The 23704-nt window shown below is 40.1% G+C and overlaps 1 protein-coding gene across 3 annotated transcripts in view; it reads left to right on the top strand.

Moving 5' to 3' along the window:
- Positions 1 to 23704, top strand: part of MPPED2 (metallophosphoesterase domain containing 2) — a 173966-nt gene that overhangs the window by 3074 nt on the left and 147188 nt on the right. For 2 of the 3 annotated variants that reach the window (XM_060017367.1, XM_060017366.1), the window contains exon 2: positions 2685 to 2934. In XM_060017367.1, coding sequence (XP_059873350.1) covers positions 2807 to 2934 — 128 coding nt within the window. In that variant the 5' untranslated portion in view covers positions 2685 to 2806. Of the gene's footprint in view, positions 1 to 2539; positions 2935 to 23704 lie in introns of those variants that run through there. The other variant, XM_060017365.1, reaches the window with a different exon arrangement.

Below are 23704 nucleotides of genomic sequence, written 5' to 3'. Positions count from 1 at the left end.
TTCAAGCTTTTTCCAGATTTCTCAGGTTAGAGGAGGGAGTTTACCAGAAAAACCACAAAAAACAAAAAGGCCTTTCCCATGTATTGGTGTTTCCTATTCTTGGGATATGATCATCTTGTGATGTGAGTGGGGGTGAACATAGCATTTTTAAAAAATAAGCTTTTTCTTGATTTGTCTATAAAGGTTCCTGTGAAAGTTTTGAAGCTCTCTGCCTCAGTCTGACATTTTCTTCAAAGGACTCCAGTTTAAAGAAGATAGACACTGCAGGTGCACTGTTTCGATAAAACATTTGAAAGAGAACATGGTAAAGATGAATTCAAATGAGGTGCCAGCCACCCATTTCGCCTTTCCGAGTAACAGGGGCCTGTGCTTGCTGAAGAGGCACAGATCTCACTTGATAGAAAAGGCAAAATCCCATGTTGACTTTAGGGTACAGTGGACCATATAGGAGTGCAAACTGATCACCTTCTAAGTTCCATCTTTTCTGGGCTTCAAACGGGAGGGTCTGATGCTAACTACTGTAAGTCATTGCCTAGATATTTACATAACAGGAATGTATCTTTCATTTGTAGGCCATTTTGCTTAGTTTAATTAGCGAGTTTACTCCAGAAACATTTAAACTGTTTCTGGCACCCGGTGCAGAGATTGTTACTGAGAGGTCACAATGGTCTAGACATGAATTTTGCTTCTCTTGCTTCTTGATGTTCTGTATTTCACACAATAGACATTGATGGCAGGAACATAAGAATTCTCATGTAATTTTTACACCACTCTCTAATTTATGCAAACACTAAGTTCTTGCAGTCTGAAAATGTGTATTTTTTCCCCTCTGTGCTTTGATGGCTAACATTCTTTTTAATGACAGTCATTTCTATAACAGGAAGATGTTTTCATTTGTTTTTACTTTTCAGCGTGGTGCAATTATGCAGTTTTGCGCTTCAGTCGTGTCTCTCTGTACTTTGTGTCTCAAAAGAGAATTACAGTACTTAGAACAGGACTGCAATTTGAAGCAGGTGTTGTGTTTTACTGTTATGCAAAATAACAGTAAAATATAATTGTGGGAGAAATTAAGGAAACAGCTGCAAACTTGGTATGAAAACTGCTACATTATGATTTGTAAGCAGTTCTTATAGATATCTTACATCAGAGGAATGGGGAAAGATTTTAATTTGTTAATCCTACTGGCCTGGTTGTCTGTCAGCTAGCGCTTAGAGGACTCATACCTCCCATGAAGTCAGGAAGAAGAAAGAGAACCCTAAGTGACACTTTGTTTAAAATGCCAGAGCATGAGGGATTCATTTCTTGGCGGTGCTGTTGTGCATTAGGAATGCAGGCAAGGTGGGTGTTATTTAGCTTGCTTTGCTCATATGAAGAAGGCAATGATTTGAGTAGAATGCTGTGGAATTTCTTAGCCCAGCTAGCATATGGAGGACTACACAAGCCCCGGGTTGTAAAATAATAAAATAAATGGCCTATGGCAGGCCATCTGCCTTTTGCTTGGTATTTAAGGTGTTTCATGCCAAATTTAAATCTAATCCTATTATTCTAAATATTTTTATTTGAGATAGCAGCTAAGATTCCCAGAGCTTAATGGTGCACATGGTGAAAATATTCTAATGTGGAGCACTTGAAGTAAGAAGGCGGGTTACCTAAGGGTTATCCAGGGAGCTGCTGCCCGCTTCTTTACAATTTCACTGATCAATTGCAGCAGCAACCAAGCAGGGGTGTGCTCTGCTCAGTCTTTGCACACTTGGTATAAAAATAAGCATCCTCATTTCCGAACCCAGTGCAGCAAATAATATATTGACATTTATACAAAGAATCAAAAAGAACAGAAACATTTTTTAAAGTATGAAACCAGCTACTGAGAATTATGCAGCACCAAGCAGGAGTGAAGCGGTAGATTCAGTGACCACCCTCCTTTACCTCTCCTTCTGGGCTCCAAGAGGGGCGGTAATGAGTGCATCCAAAATGGTGGTCCAAGCCTGCATGTATTTGACTTTCCTCTGAGTAACTGGAGGGTTTAAAGAAATTATATTACATTTAGCAAGAAGGATTTGCCTTCCATAAAGTTCTTGGCCAGAGTGGAATCCATATATATATACCAAGATTTGAGCACCTATGTGTGTTGGGAGCCACTGTGAAAGAAAAAATTATATGTGATGTGTGTATATATTATGCGTGTATTACAGTTACAAACAGGTATCTGTTACGAGCACAGCATTTTAAATTTACATTTGGCATTGTGTTTTCTGGCTGTGCTAAGCACCGGGATTTCAAATTATTCTGTGACACCAACTTTGTACAGACCAAACATTCCAATTAGCAGGGAAGGTTTGGAAGATTCGCCACTTCGAGCACAAACCATTTATAGTTAGACACCATGGCAACTGTGGATGTGCCCCTTCCGTAATTCACGTTAAGTGCCATAATGATGATTAAAGAGGAAATCTTAGTTTGAACACCATTGAAATGGTTTGCTAGCAGCCAGCCTTATCATTCGGAGTGTCATGTCCATTCTGAAGTACATGCTGGGTGGAGAATTGGGAAAGGTTTTATCCATGAGGCAACCACACAGATTAAGATTTTTCCTGAACCAATTTCATGTCTAGGTGTCCCATCTGACATCGCTTAGAACATCCTCTTTTTCTTTGTTCTCATTTTTTTTCATTTGTTTTTTTCAGAAACACACAGCAGTATTGATGAGTAGACCCTTGGGTTCAGAGATTGGGCTGAAACGCACCATGCCTGCTTCCATCCTTTGCTCCGGAAAGTTGTGAATTGCTCATGCCTATAGGGAGGAAGGATGGCACATGGGATTCCTTCTCAAGGCAAGGTTACCATAACGGTGGATGAGTACAGCTCCAACCCCACCCAGGCATTCACGCACTACAACATCAACCAGAGCAGATTCCAGCCGCCACATGTACATATGTAAGTATCACTCATGAACTTAAAAAAATTAGCCATCAGGAAACTAGAAATAAAATAAGAAATTCACTGGTGACTTCTGCCCAGGAGAATAAAAGGTGTATGATTCCCCAAACAGATGGGTATCTATGGTTCCAAGTACAACTCAGAGGAATCCTCCACGTTGGTGTAACGCTGAACTTTTCCAGAGTATGTACTTTCAACTACAATTTGGCATGAGATCTTCAGAGCCTCTGAGGGTTGCCCTCATTTTGTGTATAACAACAGAGAGGTTAAGGTATTTGCCTAATGTCACACAGTGAATTTTGGCAGAGTCTCCTGACCCCTAATTCAGTTTGCTTTATGTTATACAGCTTGCCTCCATGATGAAATATCTTTAAAATTTCTGTAGTTTCCCCCCGCAACACACACCTCACCCCCCCCCCATCCCTTTACATTCAGCTGGGAAACAGGCCTAATTGGGACTAATTGTCCAGCCACTGCTAAATCCATCGTCTTGCCTGTTGCTCGTAGAACGTGTGCTGCATGCTACAGGACTCAAACAATATGGGGAACAAAGGATTAAGGGACAGCGGAACAGTTGGTTCCAGGAATTGTACTTTCCCCTCACTCCCTAATACTATTTAAGTCATGTCTCAGTTTAAACTGTTTCAGGAGCAAAGTGTGGGAGAAATCCAGAGGCAAAGATTTTGCAGCACCTGGATGCACACCAGCTTTTTTTCCGTTCCTCTGCTGCAGGATGTGCTGGGCTTTCAGCAGAAGGGGCAAAAGGTCACCATCTCCCTTGTTTATTCAAGGCCTGGTGCTCATTCTCTATTAGACTCTTCCAATGTCTAACATGAGTCTTTCACAGTAGGCCTAAACCCCTTTGCAAACCATTATATAGTCAAGAGAGAAAAGAGGTTAGGGCTCTGTTGAATGTTTTCGCCATTGCTGGCAAAATTGAACTCGGGGCACGTCCAAGTCACAAGCTCTTTTTTAAGTAATTGTTTTATTTGAGCATTTAAAAAAAAACAGTAGGTCTCCCCCCAACCCAACACGCACACACATGCGCACACACACACACTCTCAACCTCCCCCCCCCCCCCCCCAATTTAGAAACACTAACCAAACAAAAAGATCCTTCTCTTGACTGCCTGGGTAGTATAGTAAATACTGGGATGTTACTTCGCAAGTATGCAAATACAGCTACTCAATTATCTATGATGGGAATTCTGCAAAAAAAAAAAAAAAAAAAAAGAAAAAGAAAAATCCTTGCAAATGGTTAATGCTAAACTATTTCTAAGATTCTTCTACTTTCTTTAAATCAGAATATATTCATGATAATGAAGGATTCCTAACATGGTTTTAAGGAGAGGTTTTTAAGGGGAATAAGATTTTTCTTTGTTAAAATGGCTTTTCTGAACAATAACAATTCATTTCAAATATTCCTTTTATTCTTCTGCTTCTGATAATTTCTTTTTCTTCAAATATGTTATAGAATGTGTGCAAGCTGGGCTTAGGATTCCTTTAGCTCTGCTTTGCTGGTGTGACGTTTTGTATTAGAGAATCACAAAGCACTTTGTGGATTCTGTTTCCTCCCAGGCAAAAGAAAGTATATTTTGCCCCAGATTCCTTGGAAAATGACTGATAGGGAATCTTAGCTTATTCTTCGCTTGTTTGTAGCCCTAAGATTCCACTGGTGAACTGTGAATGCTCAGAGATATTTTAAAAATCATGTAACTTTAGGACTGATGTGCTTAGATCTAGCCATGAAAAGTTCGAAGGATCAAATTATACCTTTTATGAAAACAAGGCTAGAAAAATGGAGTTTGCAGTGGCAGCCTAGACAGCTGTGTAGCCCTTTTACCAGACCTCCTTCCTAGAAGTAGAGGATTCTTCCACGGTCAACTCCAGCTGGCCTTTTCACCTTCATCACCCACTAAGGGCTTCCCACCTGAACCCTTTGTTCCAGCCACGCATGTTGACTCTACCACCTGAGCACCCCGTGAGCCCTTTCCATCTCAATGCTTTTACTGTTTCTCCCAGCTGAGACACTCTTACACTCTGCTGAGAGCCAGTTCAGGCCCCTCTATGTCTAGGAAACCTCTTCTATCTCACCCAATCCAAAATGACTGTGCCTACCTACCCCCCCCACCAACACGATGTCCCTCGTCATTTGGTATTTACTTCAAACCAAACCTCTCACCCACCCGCCCTCTCTCTCAACTATATCATTCATTTCTTAAAGGCAGGGATTGAGCAGGTAACAGGTGCTTAGAAATGCTAATTGATTGCTTGCTTGATTGATCCATTGATTTGATTGTGAATTGAGATGAGAAATTGTGATTGAGATTTGGAAATTTTCATTGGGACCCTTCTGTCCTGTCTTAATATTTTGAGTGTTTGTATGAACGTGTGTGCATGTTATCAAGATGCTGACCAACCTTTTCCTTGGCCTTTCTTTTCCGTGCTTGGTGCCCTGGCACGGTGACCGGCCCATGCTGGGCATTCAGCTTAGTTAAATGGGATCATGTTATATTTTAAAAGATTGCCTTGAGTCTAAATAGAAACTTAAGTTGGCTGGAAAATACCTATAAAATGTTTAGTCTAAAATGTCTTAAGTTTTTCTAAAATTTTTAACATGTTATGGTAGAGCTTTACTCCTCTCCACAAAGATATTGTCTTTTCCACTTGAATAGTTGCTCATTTATTTTGCATGGGTTTCTTAAAATATTTGCTTTCCTTTGGCACTTAACAACTGAGGTCTATGAAGACCCATGACAGATCACCTGGATTGGAGTTACAATGCTGGGTCCTTAAATGATCTGTTATTTTCTTTCATGAAACCTAGTTGAGGTTTTCTTACCTTAGTTAAGGAATAGCTCACTTCCCATTTAATTCAGTTTGTCTCACCTCAGCTTTGTGACCCATCTTGGGCAATTTACCTCTTTTCTCCCGGCCTCAGTAAATGTAAACATTTGTACCAAATGATAGCTATGGATCTTTTTAGCTCTGACATACTAAGATTAAGATTGCAGTTAAGACATTTATTTGCAAGGTGTTGCTGTGGAGGGAGCACAGATGCATAAGACCCGGTTCCCATCTTTAGAAGCTCATCACTGATTCAGAGCTGTTCTTTCCACTGGCTTTAAGGGTTTACTCCATGGTCTTGGTTTCGCTTCACCTGTGAGTTCTGACCAGGTTGCTACCAAGCTTTCTAAGAGTCACTAGCCCATACATCTCTGCCTGTGACGTAGGGAGGATTTTTTTTTTAAAAGAAAGCAATCCGATATGACCTTGGAAAAGAAAATTAAAGCACAGTTGGCAGACTTGAACCCAGAATTCATGAGCCCCTCTTATCCAGACTCTTGAACATACTGATAGATGTGATAGTTGAAAACCAACAATTAACAGGGCTTCATTTTTCTACAACCCTGTCATCTTCCCCAGCAGAATGTTATTTAGTACTTTTAATGATGAAAATTATTTAGTATTTTTAATGATAGTGGGAGGAGGTGCTCAAGGAGCCAGTGTAGGTCTGAAAACACCATCAAGATTTGGTATGTTTTAGATTACCTGAGGCCTAATAAAATGCTGTAAGACATCTTTAGTAGGGTACCCAACCATCTCCATTTTTGCATCGAAAGTCCCACATTCCGGGAGACCCCTCAGTTCCCTGCAAACCAGGATGGTTGGCTACCCTACTGAGGTTAATTCCTCAACTTTTTCTTTAAGGTTTGGTTGCTAGGAAGCTCAAATCAAATTTATTTTCAGTTTTAGCTACATCCTCGTCTACGGCTTTAGTTGTCAACACCCCTGGAACCTTACGTAGCTCTTGTTCTTTTATACTTATTTTGAGGAGGCAGTGTAGTGTCATGGTCGGAGTCTCCAGTGGAATCAGATTGTTGGATTTAAAACATGGTTGCACCACTTACTAGCTGTGTAACCAACCATGGACAAAGGTATTAACTTCTCTGGGGTTTTTTTCCCCATCTCTAAAGTGTGGATGATAAAAGTAGTGCCTATCTCCAAAGGTTGCTGTGAAGGTTAAAAACTTGTAAAGTTTTTAGAGGAGTACATACTCTGTACTCAGTAAATGTTAGCTCTTCGCATTAATGATTGTTTTATTGATTCTGCACCTTTTTATTCTAAGCTGTCTCAGTCCGTTTTGAAAATCACTGGAGTATAAATAAATGAATAAATAAGAAAATCACTAGTAAGTTTGTCCTGTCTTCCTCCAGGACTCATTACTAGCAAACTTGGCTGGGTGGGAGTTTTGGCTGTCAGGGTTGGAAGGTGCCCTGACTTCTTTTTAAAAAATTTTTTGTTTCTAAATTTTTTATTGAAGTATAGTTAACTTACAAAATTGTATTAGTTTCAGGTGTACAAAATAGTAATTCTGTATTTTTATAGGTTATACTCCATATAAAGTGATTATAAAATATTGGCTGTATTCCCAGTGTTGTACATTACATTCTTGTAGCTTATCTATTTTATACCTATTAGTTCGTACCTCTTAATCACCCTCACTTATTTTGCCCCCGCTCCACCTCTTACCAATCTAGCAACCACGAGTCTGTTCTCTGTGTCTGTGAGTCTGTTTCGGTTTTGTTATATTTGTTCGTTTGTTTTATTTTTTAGATGCCACATGTAAGTGAAAACATATAGTATTTGTCTTTCTCTGTCTGTGCCTTGACTTCTTATTGCCTGTCAAGGAGTGTCTCACCTGCCTTCAGTTACTCCATGGGATTGACAGTCCCAAGGGGGCAAGGAATCCCAAGAGCTGAGTGTCGCCTGGTTGTTCTCTGCAGGGTCGTCTCAGGCCCTTGTACCCCTATCTGTCAGTGTCTTAGGCTCTCTACCTATGGCTGTGGTTACAACAGAAGCATCAAGAGTTAACCATAATTAACTAGGACTGAGTACAAAGGGCACAGCTTGAGCTGGGGAATGAGGACAGTATTCACATGGCAGCTGAGAATGTGGTCTGAAATCAGAGATCTGTATCCACATGCTGATCCCACCAGTTACTGGCTTGGCTAGGTGATGGACAGAATTATTGAACTTCAGTCTTCTCATCTATAAAATGGGTTTGACGAGTCTCTAAGACGGTAGTAAACAATATATGAGATTATGTATATGACATAGTGCCCAGAAGATAGCACTTGATAAATAGATGCTGTGTTAATATTTAGGGTCTTGTGCATTAGCTGGTGAGCATGAAATAAGTGTTAACATCTTTTTGTTTGAACTGCCTGCAAAAACTTGACAAGACCAACTTGTTCTTGTTGCTTTGTTGTGTTTTACAGCATCTGTCAGTGTTTGCTTGGGTATTGCTAATCCGAAATGATCTGAAGCTTTTAGGGTATCTGGGTGATCTTTCCATGCCAAATTGTTACAGGATTTTGTTTGTCTGATCTGAAGTTTCATTCTTGCATGGTAGGAAGTAAATGTTTATTTCAGGTCTGAATTAGGTATCCTTAGATGCAGGAAGAAAGTTACAGAAGAGTGTTATAGAATGATGCCATTTGGTTAAAAAAAATCTCAAAATGTATAGAAAGATAAATACCAACATTACTGGTGATCATGTAGGGAATAAATTTGCAAACAAATCTGGGAGAGGGAGTAATGGGTAAAGATCTTACGCTTTTTATTTTATATACTTTTGGATAATTTAAATTATTTTTATAAGAACTATGTAATACTTTTATGATAATAAAAACTTTTTTTAAAGAGTGATAAAAATGTGATTTGTCTACAATCCCTTCTGCTTTGTTAGCAAGGTTTGCATTAAAGGCTCATTCTAATGTAAATCTACTTTCTTTGAGCACTGCTTCCTTGGGAGGTACCTTCTTCTGTTTTATGTTATAATCAAGGTATAGACCAAAGGCTGTTCATTGGTTCAGTATAATTCAGCTTGGTCATGTGTGGAAAGATGTGAGGCCAAGGATGCTGGCTACCTCTTAGTCCTATAACTGGAGGGAAATTTCTTTAAGAAGTACCTTCAAATTCATTTTTGAAAGCCAGCAGAGTACATAGTATCAGTAAACAGATAGCTTGCTATAGTGGATGACTTGACAGTGTTTCAGGGAACCTGGATTCTGGTCCCGTCTTGGTCACTAATTAGGTTTGTGATTCCGAGCAAGTTGAGCCTCTTTGAATTTCAAGTTCCTCACCAGCCATTGGGCTCCATGCCCTTTAGCTTCATTCCTTCCTACTCTGGCAGTCTAGGGTTTCTCCTTTTCTTCTCTTTTCTTTAGTCTGTTTGAAATTAAGAACACAAATCCCTCATCATTAGTGATATTCTGTAGGGAAAGATTATAATAGTGAGATATCTTGGGGATGCTTTGGAGGGGGAAGACCAATGACCTCTTCCTCACACAGAGGAAGAGTATCAATGAATGGGTGAATGTCTGGGGCTCTGTAACATTGCACATTACTAACAAGGTAGAAATTCATCCTTTGTCGCAGAGCTGGGCTGCATTCACTGTGCAAAAAAAAAAAAAAAAAATTCTAAACGTTTTTCTCTTGGTAAGCTGCTTTCTCCTTCTCATTACAGATTTATCACTGGCCTGAACATTAGCATGGCCATAATTTCTGTTAATGTTTTCAATCTGAAATTCGTCTTGGAGATGGCTGAATGGCCCTTTTGGTTTGTGCTCATATATAAACACGGGGTATTTTTCTTTTTAAAAATAAGCTCTTTTTCCTATATGCTCCCTGAGGGCACTGTCTCGTGGTCCGTGGCAGTTAGACTTCATTTTAGAACTGACTTATTTCCTATTCCGTCGATTTCTTTGTTTGAATTCTGGCTTTAAAAAGGCAACCTAAAATTAGATATATTTTTTTGTCCATATGGATTTGTTCTTAGAAACTTAGCTGTATGTTGCATAACTGGGTAGTTTTGTTTGTTTGTTTGTTTTTGGTTACTTGACTCTCTGGGAGAGTAAAGAATTTTGACAAATAAAGTAAATTCTTTCTACTGTGGTATGCCTGGATTTCAAATCCTGAGGCAGTTATCTACATTTGCAGAGAGAAACATTCATACGGAAAGTGTGGCCAGTTCCTATCCTGAAACTAGGAACTCGCTGCTCACCTCTCCTTAGGTATTCAATTTGTCTCCTGCTCTAAGTACAGTTTTTTAAAAAATTTCTTTTAGGGAGACATTTTGATAAAAAGAGACAAAATGACAAGACTAGCTAAACAGGAAGTATTATAATAGGGAGTCTGTCTTTGAAACATGCTTAATTTTAATTCTGAGATTTAGAGCCAATGAAGATGTAGATTTTAAGACATAAAAACAAAGCTAATGCCACTAGATCTGCCACATTTTGTGTAACAAACTCTAGGTAGTTCTGAACTATTTCCAAAAAGGAGAAAAAGCTCACCGAGTCTGGGAAGATCTATCCACCATCAGCTTGTTTTTCTTCTTTTTCAGTATTTCCTTAGCTCTCTCCTTCCCATGTCTCTTCCCCTTTCAGACTTTCCTAGCATCCAGGAAATTGGATGTTTCAGTAGCTATCCTGGCATGATTAGGCTATTATTTCAATATTAGTACAGACAAAACTACCACACTTTTCCAGACCGCCGTGTTAGTCTGCCTCTTTTTTTTTTAATGTAAAGAGTACACTTAGAGGCTTTGTCTGTGTAGAAACACTAACTCTACAAAGAGGAAACTCTGTTGAATTTATTGGCCTTTGCAGTATTTGGGTCTGCATAGTTTTCTTCTGTTTTGCTTTGAAGATTTTTTTTCTTCAGTTTCTGTCCCTTTAGAAGGGTAAAATATATGCAAATAAGAAAATGCGTTGTTGCAGGCTTTTCATTTTTTTTTCCCTTTACCACAAATCAAGAATATAAGCCCCTCTAGTTGGTTTAAATTTTAGTATGACTTTCTATTACATAGCAAAGCTCTTGACACTAGTTGAGAGAAAAAAAAAAAAAAACAGGAAAAGAAACACTAGTACCATTTAATAAAGCAAACAAGTAAATTTTCAGTACTTGATATTATTGCGCCTTAAAATTCCAGATGAGAATTAAACCCTTCTTGAAGTTCATTTGTCGGTCGTGGCTTCGTTAAAAGATTACAGGGCACTACACCATAACATGAACTCTACTCAAATCCATTTATTTCTTTGGTAGACAGTCTCTGAAACCTTCCAGCTCAAAGGTTTGACAATTCTTGGATTGGAAAAATATCTTTTCCCACCTTTTGGTGGGCTATTTCGGCATTGCTGCTGATTGGCTAAGAAAAGTGGCTTACTTGTAGGATTTAGTTTTAGGTATTTGGGCCACAGACCAAGTTTCAAACCGTTTACGTATTGTACGCTTCGTTTAAAATGTGTTTTGCACAAAGACTTAAAACTGAAATCAAGGAAAAAAGTGAAATCTCCCACCAGCTAAGCAACCTCAGCATGTTTCTCTAATTTCCTGAGTTAGCCTTTTGCTATGACATAGACATTCTACCAGCTCTATTTTGGTCCTGAGTTTTGGAAAATTTTTCCCCCTTTTGTTTCATTTTGCTTTGCCTTAAGACTTCAGAGATAACCACAGAAGCCTGTCAGACTGCATTAGGCATTTTTTAAAAAAAATCACAAGTATCATACCCATTGCTCTTGGTTTTGCCTTATATTTAATATATTCCATTTTTTTTTAAAAGTACCAACTTTTACACGTTTGTCCTGCTTGGGTGGGCAGCAGATATAATGTGGAGGTACATGTTTTATGGAGAAGAGGGAAGATAGTGGTATATGTGAAGGAGAGAGAAAAGACGAGAGGGAGGGCCTAGCAGATATATCCTGTTAGTTCATAACTCTTTCTTGCAGTTATGATGTCCCTGGCCTTGGGCTTGACTTTAACACCAGGAACGTGTCAGCATCCCTAAACATCCGTCAGCAGGAAGATAAGACAGATTTCACCTTGGCTTTGTGGGGTATGCATGCCAACTCTACATACCAATGGATCCAGCATTTGAAAGGATCAGAATAGCAATTTTTGATACATTGACCTGTTTTGATCCCTGAGAAGGAACACTTTGGTAGGCCTTTTTAGGTAACTCAGAAGTTGAGGTTTGCATTTCAATATATAAAAAAAAGTCCATTTGAGAAATAGTGAACTATGAATTGGCTTTTGAGAAATGTAAAAGTATCTGAAACTTCAATTGCCCGAGGTCTGCCATCTGTTAGTATCTAGGAGAGTTACCATGCGTTGTGCTCAGATTCTGACTTTTACAGGTTAACTTGTTTTCACTTTGTTCCTGACCTTCACATTTTGGGCACAGCTGGATGCACTGAAACCTATTTTGACTCCACCAACTTAGAGAAAAGAAGAATGAGGAGGAGGGAGTCTTTGGGAAGAATAGACAGACTAGGAAGGAGGTGTTAACTCCTAAAGGATATTAATTCCGAATTCTTCCATAATGCAGTTCAAAGAAGGATCTGTTTTCCCCCATGTGCAATATAAAGGCATAGGTAGGTGTCCTTTTCCTTACAGAAGAGTGAGTCCACTACCACCCCCTTGCCCACTGACACGCTTGAGAATTCAGAAGGGAAATAATAACCCCGCGGGAGGTGGTTGGCCCCATGTCGTGCCCCTTGGTGGCGGATGGCCGGCCTGTTTTGCATCTCTCCATCTCGAGCCCTCCACCACGTTAACGGCAGCCGGCACGCTCCACTGTTTATCTTGGAATTGGATACCATCATCTTGGCAACCAAACTGGGACCTTTCCTGCTCAGATTGTTTGTCATTTGTTGTTAATTATCTGTTACCATAAATTCTGCACTTTGAGAAAAAAGGGAATGTTTTGAAATATTTCCTCCAACATGTAAGTGGAGCTTCATTTTCTGTGGACAGAAGAGGGGAAAAAACGATCAGCCCTTTTGGGAATGGGTTTCAGGGAAATCAAATGCTCTGGTTTTTCAGACCGGATGGGTTAGATCCTGCTAATGCAGCCAGGATTCGCAGCAGAAGAACCTTTGCAATTCAGGAATGATCTATATTTGTGAGAGGTACCCCCTTCTGAGGGAAAAAAAAATTTACCTTTACATAAGGAGTTGTGCTTTTATCGCAGTCTCTTTGTGCCGTAATTGTGTGTGTGTGTGTTTGCTCGAGAGCCTGTTCCCTGCAGTTTCTCACTTTCAAAGGTTATTAAGACAAAGCAGTCCAAAGTGAAAGGTAGCTTCTGCTTACCTGCCTTTGTGAGGCATTTATTTTGTCAAGTATAGAATTAAAATGAGCTTTCTGGCCATTAGTGGATTTTAGTCATGCCCCCGCCCTCTGCAGGGAAGGTTGCGTCACCTTATAAACAAACAGCACTGTTTTGTGAGGTGCTGTATCATGAGCTAGGGAGCCACCGCTGGACTTACTGTCTTAACAAAGGGGTCAACAGAAGAACAGGAGACAGGAAGAATGCGTGCATGCATTTTGGAGGGAAGAGTTTGGGAGTGAAGTGGTTATTGCTAAGCAGAAATCGAGGCACATTTAAAGACATAAAAACTGAAATTGTTTGAAAAGTTCTAAAAGAAAGTATATCCAGAATCCAGGCTGTCTCTCCACCCCGGGACCCCTTACATGTGTTCGCTTATAGTCTCTGTTGCTAGCATCTCATCTTTACCATGGGGATCATAACAATATATGCTTCCGTAAGTAATGGTGAAGGTTATATTAGATGATGCTTAGTATTGAGTAAAGCACTTAGCGCAGTATCCCAACGCTCAATGCATGGGAGCTACTGTTACTAATATTGTTTACCCACAACATCAATGCTTGAACTTCAGCAGAGTTTTAATGGCGGCACATAGACCATCATCACCATAACTTTTTTTGTTGCCGTTAAGTTTGGTGTGTCTGTTTTCTTCTCGTTGAGGAGCTTTTGTTTTTGTTTTCCTCTCACTGTTAAAGTTTTTAGGGTTGTGCTGCCTCCCAAGGCATCCCCACACTGGGAGGGAGGGATTGAGTCTCTGTTAACCTGCTGATAGTCAGGGGCGCAGACTTAATAGACACCCATCGCAGCTCCTGCCTGCTGCTTGGGACAGTGTAGCTCTCAGAGATGTGCCTTTTCCTGGAGTTGAGGAACTTGCCTGGGTCTGCTGCCTTTGGTTTCTGCAGAGCCAGAAAATGTTCTTCCCAGGCTTAGGAGGAAGGAATCCTGACCTGAACGGTGTTGCCCCTGAAATAAAACATCCTTTCTACGTATTCCACTTCCGTTATCCTTTTATCTCCTCTCTCAGTGTTTTTCAAAGGGAGTACGGTAGGTGTGTGTGCATTATTTTAGAGCACCGATTACAGTCAGATTTTAGGATTAAGAAATGAGTGTTAACCTAGTGTCTCAGATTCAGGAACAGTTTGCGTATGAGAACGAGAGACTGGATGGAGGAGAATGGAGGTTGAAAAAACGCACCCTCACGCTGCTCTGGGGGAGGCTGGGGAAAGAATTTAACACTTTGGATTCGTTAGAGGCCATTAAAACTCTGATGGGATTGGATTACCTGACTGCACATCTGAAACATGAAACTCTTGCCCAAGCCGTGCAATCGAGTTAAGCTCAAAATTCAAGGCCTTCCCCCTAAGACTGGCCTCTGGGTAAGCCTCACTGTGGATGGCAAAATGATTTCCTTTGAGAGGAGCAAGACTGCAGTGAGGTTTTTATGGCCAATTGAGCCTGTATATTGGTGCCAGCCAGACAGTTGGCAGCACTTAGTGCCAAGTTCGGTGATCTGTCCACCGGTTTTTCCCAAGGTCTTCAATTCCGTCTGGATTCAGGGCTGACATTGAAGAGAAGTACATTGTAAATCCAACTTCCTAGGCATGCCTCCTGAATTTTTTATTTTTCCAAGTGGAGAGGTGCTGAGAGGTGCCGGGAGAGCAACAGGCTGCTCCCCTGCCGTCAACTTCGAGGCTTGGAATGATGTCCTCCTCCCTAAATACACTTTCTTTCCTCTCTCCACCTTCGTCACTGCTTCAGGGGAGCCCCTACCCCTTTCTCTGGATTATGTGAACCCTTTGTGTGTATGGACCCAGAGCACCTACAAGTAATGCTTTCCCTTGGTCGCACTTTTTATAAATGTGTTTTCTGGATGTTTGTGAAATGTCTGTCTTCCACTAGGCTTTAGGCTCTCCGAAGGCAGCATCTCTTTTTTTTTTTTTTTTTTTTTTTGCAGTACGCGGGCCTCTTACTGTTGTGGCCTCTCCCGTTGCGGAGCACAGGCTCCGGACGCGCAGGCTCAGCGGCCATGGCTCACGGGCCCAGCCGCTCCGCGGCATGTGGGATCTTCCCGGACCGGGGTACGAACCCGCGTCCCCTGCATCGGCAGGCGGACTCTCAACCACTGCGCCACCAGGGAAGCCCGGCAGCCACTCTTTATTTTTTGTTGCCCATTTGTATCCACAGCACGTATCATAGTGCTATCACATTCTAGATACTCTCCAAATACTTGTTGAATGAATGAATGACAGTTGAGTTTTCAGGGATTCCATGTTCTCTTACTATGTGCTTTCCCAAGAAGTGTGTGCTCCCTTGGAATCATTCATTCATTTTGAGGGCATGTATTTAGACTTGATGGTATACTTGGCTTTAAAAAGGGTAACTTATGAGTCTCCCGTGTTTTTTTCAGGATGGAGCTGGATGAAGCTCAGAGTGAGTATTTCTGATACTCCTACACTAATGCTATAATCTATCCTGCCTTCGGTTGACTCTTACTTTGACAGTAGTAGACTCTCATTTCTAACACAGGAAAAATGTCAAAGTTTCACTTTCATCTTGACCCTAAAGATTTGGGTTTCCTATCTTGTTCTCTACCTTAAAAACTGAGGTATTAGAAAGTATGTTGTCTTAACTCCTTGTAAAGTGCTTACTTATTTATCCTATTTGGCATCAACTATTATTGGCTAGAAGCGTGAAATTAATTAGGAAATATTTCAGCCCGATTACCAGGAGCCTGTCAGCTGTCCCTAATATGTCGAGTTTACCTGAAATGAAGACCATGAAAACGGGTCATCTCTTATCACGGGAATCACACATTTTGCATAAAGCGAACCAATTTTATTCTGTATCCTTATGTTTTTAACAACTTTACTTTTTTTTTGTAGTAAACTCTTCTAGTTCTTATCATACGACTATTTTCACAGAAACCTGTGATTTGGGTTTACCACAGATAACACCACTATAACAACATTGGTGTTACACGGTGATTGAAAGCCTTCTGAAACTTTTGTTTTAAAGATGAAACAAATGAAATTTAAAGGAAGTATGCAATGGATTTCTAATTACTGGTGACTAAGCTATAAACTTCTTGAAAAGTAAATGACAAAAAAATGCTGCTGAAGAGTGCCAAGCTTAAGGAAGAATTTTACAAGAGGCAGAGCATAAAAGAGGGGAGAGAATAAGAGAGATTTGCATGGCAAGCGCTTTGGGGCAGGAAGTTGTTAATTTAAGTGATGGGCTTTAGGTTTTCTCCCTGACTGTCCCCTTACTGCGTCTACTAAGAAAGGTATTGTATAATTAGGCTTTCTGGAGATCCCCTTTGGCTGAGGACTTAATTGAGTTTCAGGACTAGAGGGCTGAGCTGGATGGAGTTGGGGGAGCTTTTGGCCCTGCTGGTCCAAACCCATGGATGGACCTGCCTCTTTGATAAGTACCTGTAGTGACTGGCAGTGACATTGTTTGGGGAAAGTATGGTTTAGTAATTGAATAGTCAGTGCTCCTTAGTATATGAAAATCTCTCTCTAACACAGGGAAGACACCAAAATCCACATGTGCAATTTAAATGAGCTTGTATTCTGCATTATAAATATGCACCGGATGCCAAGTAGAAAACCGGAACACTCTCTCAGGATGCTGTTAGGGCCAAGCGGAATCTCATTAGGGACGGCTTCAAAGATCAGTTCCTCGTGTCCATAAAAACAAGTGTAAATTATCTGGTGCGCGCCTGCTGTTAGCAGTTGCGGTGTTGCATTATGCATGATGCCAGACTGCACAGAGGAGCCACAAACCGCCTGGAGCTCCAAAATAGATGTGGGGATTCCTCCACCCATACATAGATATTTTTTTGGTGCTGAGTCCTACATTTTGGAAATTTATTGGTGTGTTTCAGTTAATGGAGGGTGCTACATATAACCTGCTCGTACGTTTTTGATGAATTGGAGTCAGTTTGGAGAGGCGTGATAAGGCTCTGAATGGTTTATATGAACGACCAATCTACTCAGATTTATGTATTTTGTTCACATCTGGAGTCAGATTATGGGCATAGCACAGTGCCTGGTACAATAAATAGTTATTGAGGAAGAAGTGAATAAATGGATGTCTTCTTGGGTCTAGCAGTCAGAATAATGTGGAAATGCAAACCACCCAGTCCTTGTCTAGTAGGGATGTTTTGCTTACTTAGGGAGACAATCAAATGTGTCTGAATTAAATACATTTGATAAAATAACCGTGTGTGCATTGTTAGTATTAGAAGGATCAAGGTGTGTTTTTGCATACCTGTGTGCTGTGCTCACTGTGAGGGAAACATGTAAAGACTTTTACATATGGACAGTTGGCAACCCAGAGAGCTTAAATGACCAGAGCAAGGTCACACAGGACACCTGACTTACGGTACATTGTGTGTGTCTTTATGACCCTTAGTGAGCAGAAGGTGCTTAAGCAACTTACAGTTTGGGGAAGACAATAAATCCTAACTGGGGCCCACTGAAAAAAAATGCATAACGTGAAAGTTGTGAGTTAAGTTTTATTTGGGGCCACTGAGGACTATAGCCTGGGAGACAGCTTCTCAGATAGCTCTGAGGAACTGCTCCAAAGAGGTAGCAGGGAAGGTCAGTATATTATATATACATATGATTTTACTGAAGCACTAGAGGCAGAGGCTGGCTGCTAGTCACGAGGAGCATATGTCTCCGTTAATGATTTTAGTACTTTTCTAGATATGAGGAGATGCAAGAATTTGCGCTCATAAAAATCTTCTCCTGAAAATATCTAACTATCTGAAGTCCTGTTCTGTCAGTTTTCCCCAGATCACAGAGGTGCCTCATTCCTGGTCTCCATCCCAAACTCCTTTCAGGGAGTGTTGAAGGTCAGTGGCTGTGGTGGATAGTGACTTAATCCTTGTAGAGGCAGATGGCAAGTGCTAGTTTTTAGCTGGCAGTGAGTAGGAGAAGCGGGGGAGAATTTCTTTAAGAACACATCTGAAATAAGCCTTTTACGAGTAATCTGACTTCATTCTATTAAATTGCTTTCCAATTTTATTTCCTAATTTTCCACTGTAGACATAGCCCAGGTTAGTCAAAGCGTCTTCATGTCTAATTCTTTTCCCACACATGAAAGAAGGAAAGCTCCCTGTAGGAGGCACCCCGTTATGGAAAACTGTTTAAATGAAACAGGAGCAGCTATTTTCTGCCATGGAGGATCACACTTTGCTTTCATTTCATAATATCTCCTCCTTTTCTTACCACCCATGTGTCCCTTGGTTCCTCTAAAACCTGGCAGCGTTTTTCTGTACCTCAGAGTCCAGAAACCACTGACATTTCCTACTCGGAGACGATGCATACTGGACAGCACTTGCGTCTTTGCTGGGATGTGGGAACTGAGAAGTGTGGAGCCATGTGCCGTGGACTTGGACAGTGGCACACATTCCAGACAAGTGAAATGGTTTCTGGCCCACTGCTTGTGCTGTGTGGGAATGAGCAAACCTATATGCTTCTAGGTCTTTTGGAGACATGAAGATAGAAGGTTAGATGCTTCAACACAGTACCTTTTACACAGTTCAATTTGAGTACAGTTTTGAGACCTGACCGTGGTTGAATATCAAGGGTTACTTCAAAGTCACCTGCATTTTTGAGAATTTCTCAAAGGTTGCTATTTGGAAATAATCTCTCTGACCAAAAAAAAAGTGGTGTTACTGCATAGAAAATTGCTTCCGCGAGCCGTAATGGGTGTTGGCATCACTTGGGAGACCATCGAAGTGTGTCTTCTTCACTAAGATTCAGAAACCCCGTAGCCACGAGTCACTCTGCAAGTAGCATTTCCAGCCACGTGCGCTTGGAAAAAGCTCTGTGGTAGGTATGAGGTACCCTATTAAACTTCTTTATGTTAAAACTGCAGCTCGGCCCAAGTTGGCTTTGGCGACGGTCCTCTCTGCCTAGGGTGCCGCAGATCTAGCTATCAGCCAGCCTCTCACCAAATACCTCGGATGCTGGTGCAGTGGCCTGCAGCTGGGCCTTGGCTCAGTTGCTGGTGGTGAGCCAGCAGTACCTGTTAGATCTTTAAAAACGGAGCAGCACAGACAAGTAGAAAAATTCTTCCAGCTCTGTTGCTTTTCTGGGAAGTTCAGAGAGGGCATTTAGCAGCGACTTTTGCATTCAGTTCTAACTATTGAACTTCGTAATAGGAAAATTATCTAATAAAAGCTCTAGTTTTGGGTGGTGACTAAAATGAGTAGTTCTGGAATGCTCAAGACCCCCACTTAACTGCACAGAGAAGCTCATAAAATATGCATGGTGAGGAGTCCAGCTAGTGAATATATTAGTTGTAGCAGTCTACACCTCCCTGTAGAAATTATACATCTCCATTGTTTATACACGAATGTGTGTATATGTATCTGCACACATACCCACAGATAAATGAAGGTTTAAAATTAAACATAGATGAAATTGTTTTCTGAACACTGCTTATGGCTATCTAAAAAACAAATAAAACATTGGACATTGTTTGCATGTGGGTTGCACACCTCAGCTAACGATTACTAACACGGTTGACCTTGTTTTCTATTGAGGGCACCGAGAAGCTACATTATTAAGCATATTGGGTCAACCCAGAGTTCACAGTTAACATCATTTTTCTTTCTGTGGAGATGAAAAGGTCTTCAGCCAGATTGTTTTCTTTTGGTTCCACACCAGGTGGGGGGTAGCATGATTTTTGCATGACTATGGCTCTGCTCTATAAATGAGCAGATTCAGTCTTTTGTTTTAAATGTAATCAGCAAGATTGCATTTGCATTGCTTGTAAGTGAATCGCATAAGTGAAATTACACTGCCTGCATCTCATTTGGTATCATAAAATGTTACGGGATGCAGGCTGTTTTTCTCCAACTAAAGTGTCTTCAGTTGGTATTAGGGTGCTTGCTTTCATTTTCCTTTGTGACCAAATTTACTGCATTCTGCAGAGCTAGGGCTCATATTTTCACTTAGGTTAGTTGCTGGAGAAATACTCATTCACGTTCCCTAGAATAAGCTAAGATATTGGTTCAGTAGCGGGTAAATGGAGTTTTAAGACTATCTCATGTCGTGTAGCAAGTGATTGGTAATCACTTGCTGTAGTTTGAGACAAACTTCTGCTTACTAAGTAAGTAAATGCTAGTCACTGTTGGTTGGAAGTATAATGCAATCTAAAGCTTTACAGGCAGTTAATGTAAACCACAAGATGGTTTACATAAAACAAGAACAAAAACTTCAGTTAGTCACTTTTTTTTAATGACCAGTATAAAATACATATCTTAATTGGCTCTTAGGACATTCTTAAGGCAGATGACTTAACAGTCATTTTGAGATTCCTCCGCTTATTTCCTTGAAAATAAATAATTTAACACAACAGTAATAATCACTGACTTCAAACGTCAGTAATTTATTTCAGTGACAGATGAGAATGCCCTATTTCACAGATCCCTCCCCCTTCCATTGAGGTTTTCTTAATTCATGAATTTTTCAGGTGGAAGTTTGAGGGAAGGGTATGAGTTCTTAGATAACCTAGAACATGGTGTGGTTATCCACAAAACCGCTGTTTGTTAAGTACATTACTGATAAAACCCCACAAGGCAGCAGGCAGCTGAAGTGCTGATTGTGCCCTTCGGTAAATGTGAAAACTGCTTTCAGAAAGAAAAAGTATGCCAGTTATACTGATATACCAACAAAATCAAAGTGCTGGATAACGAATGATGATCTTTAGTTATTTGGATAGTCATTCGTAGAAAAAAAAATGGGAAGAATTAAATGTGACGAATAGGAAATGTAAATATCAGAGGGTGCGTTGTTTGGCCTCTATCAAAAGAGAAGCCTTCAGAATACTAAATCCAAAAGCAACACTAACATTCTAAAATAGCTCACAGGTTTTTTTCAGTAAGACCTTGAAGGAGAAGTGCAGTTTTGTATTCTCATTATCTTAAAAAAAAAATGTGTCTAGAAAAACGTTTCATATGGAAGGAGAGGATTGAGTATAACTTCTTTTTAATTAGTAAATTTTTAATTGAAGCATGAGACACAGAAGTGTACAAATTAACTGTATTTGACTAAATGAATTCTCACAAAGGGAACATGCTTATGTGATCAGTGTTGGATGTAGTTTTAAGGATCATTTGTTTTAGTCTGCAAAACAATATTCCAAAGTCATGAGATGTTAAATATCATAGCCTCTGATAAACTTGTGTCAATAAAAGTTGTAGAGACCTTTGTCACTAGTACTGTGTGATTTACAAAGGAGATAATTGTACATGTTGGGATCCCAGTGGCCTCCCTAGGATTCCTCTGTAGTTGGAAGTTGCAGGGCTGAGCATATATGTGACTACTGTGACTTTTATTTAAACTGGTCTCTAAGGCATACTTTCCATTTGTAGTCATTTAAGATTTCCCGAAGGCTCCTCTCTGTGATTTGATAATTCTCCGGATAATATTTCCAAACTGATGACCTTCTTGAGTTAAAATAATTTTTTTAGTCTAGCTTTAAAGACATCTTTATTTTCTATTCCATTCATCACCATTTTCTCATTGAAAAAATTAACCATGCCTATCCCACTTCAAATGGGCAGCTGCACTTTGAAACTAGATCCTTCTTTTGGCTGTAATTGTCCAAATGAGGAGGACTAGGTTGGCTAACTATTTTGAAAGGAATTGGTTGTGACTGTAAAGCACTTTTTTTTTCTTTTTTTGCGGTACGCGGGCCTCTCACTGTTGTGGCCTCTCCTGTTGCGGAGCACAGGCTCCGGACGCGCAGGCCCAGTGGCCGTGGCTCACGGGCCCAGCCGCTCCGCGGCTTGTGGGATCCTCCCGGACCGGGGCACGAACCTGTGTCCCCTGCATCAGCAGGCGGACTCCCAACCACTGCGCCACCAGGGGAGCCCATGTAAAGCATTTTTATGCTTTCATTTTTTTCTGTTCAAATTTTGGTGTGTTCCCAGCTGGAAAAAAAAAAGAAAAAGGAAGAAGAAAGTTAACAAGGAAGGAGGGAGGGAAGAAAGAAGGACAGAAACAAAAGAAAGAGGAAAAGGAGGGGAGGCAGTTCACAAAATACTTGTAAGGAAGACAGCTCTTCCATGGAAATAGCTTAACTCCAGCCTTGGAAGAAAGGGAAAGAATGACTCCAAAATCTAGTCTGAAAAAGACTTTGGGGCTTGAAGTATGACTGTAAACTACGGACACAGAGTTTTCTTTTTCATAAATTCCCCAGAATAAATAAAATAGTAAAAAAATGCATACATACATACCTGTGTGTGTGTGTGTGTGTGTGTGTGTGTGTGTGTGTTTATTCTGTTTGGTGTCATTTTCATCTATTCCTGCAATACCTACATTGCTCAGTATGATTCTGAAACTATTTCTTTAGCGGTTGTCTTTGGAGCCAATTCATGGATATATAAGGAAAGAATTCTGTTTTCCAGTTACAGATATCATCTTCATACATATTCATTCATACCTTCCTTGTGAAATCCTTAAGGTGTCCAAGGAATAAAATTCATCAGTGAGTTTTTACTTTTGACTTTCTCACTCTGGCCACAGGGCACTTTAGAGTTACCAGGCTAAATGTCTTCTTTGGTTGCCTGAAGAGTTTTTATATACATAGTACTACGGCAGCCTTATACTTGTCTACAAAGGTACTAGACTGTCTATTGGAGAGCTGATCCAAATGATCCTATGCAAATGGGAAATATGATCTATCAGCTTACAGACTGAAATAATTGCACATTCTGTTTAGGTGACCAAGATGGCTGATTAGAGATGGTTACTGATTGGTTACTTAACAAGTAGCCATTTTTTTCAAAGGAAACTAACAATCGTAATAGACTAGCTGGCTATATATGTATGTTAAATCTCATAACTAGGGAAGAACACTTCCAAATGAACATGAATTATAGCTCTGTTTATTATACAATTGTGAAAGCTAATAATTTGTCTTGACATAATAGCTGCTTTGAGCTATCAAGAGTCACGAATAAGTGAAAATACATATAAATTTCCAAAAATATATTTGAATTCTTATATTTTGATTATACATTGTCTCCAACAAAAAGTTCATACTGATACCTCTAGTTAAGACAGAAATATTCTAAAACTCACTTAACCTTATAAAGAGAATGGCGAATACCATGGTCTCAGAGTTTTGATATGTACTTGCTTATTTGACATGGTCATGCTTTTATTCATTCACTAATTCAAGTATTTATTGAATTCATGCTATGTCCCAGGCAAGCAAACTGCTTGAGTCTGGGACTGTTTAACAAATTGAAATGATAATCTCATAAATTTATTATGGGAGAAAATAATTCAATGTAGTGCACACTAATGATCTGTATCGGTCTTGAATCAAAATTTGTCATAGCCTAGAGTATAAAACTAACCCTCATTATTTTGATTATCTTCCATTTGATGGCTTTCTCTTCATTTTGTTGTCTTATTTTGCTTGGTTAAACACTCTTTTTAGGGAACCCTTTTCCCCTCTCCTTCAGGGCATCTTAGATCTTCTGGGCTTCAGGGCAGACAGTCTACGGTAGACCAAGGAAACCAGTTAAAATGAGCAAACCAGACAGAACAAGACAAAATCCAC

The sequence above is a fragment of the Delphinus delphis genome, chromosome 8 (assembly GCF_949987515.2).
Source record: "Delphinus delphis chromosome 8, mDelDel1.2, whole genome shotgun sequence".
Classification (NCBI taxonomy): domain Eukaryota; kingdom Metazoa; phylum Chordata; class Mammalia; order Artiodactyla; family Delphinidae; genus Delphinus; species Delphinus delphis.
The sequence above is the reverse complement of the archived record's forward strand: the minus strand, read 5'-3'. Positions and strand labels throughout refer to the sequence as shown.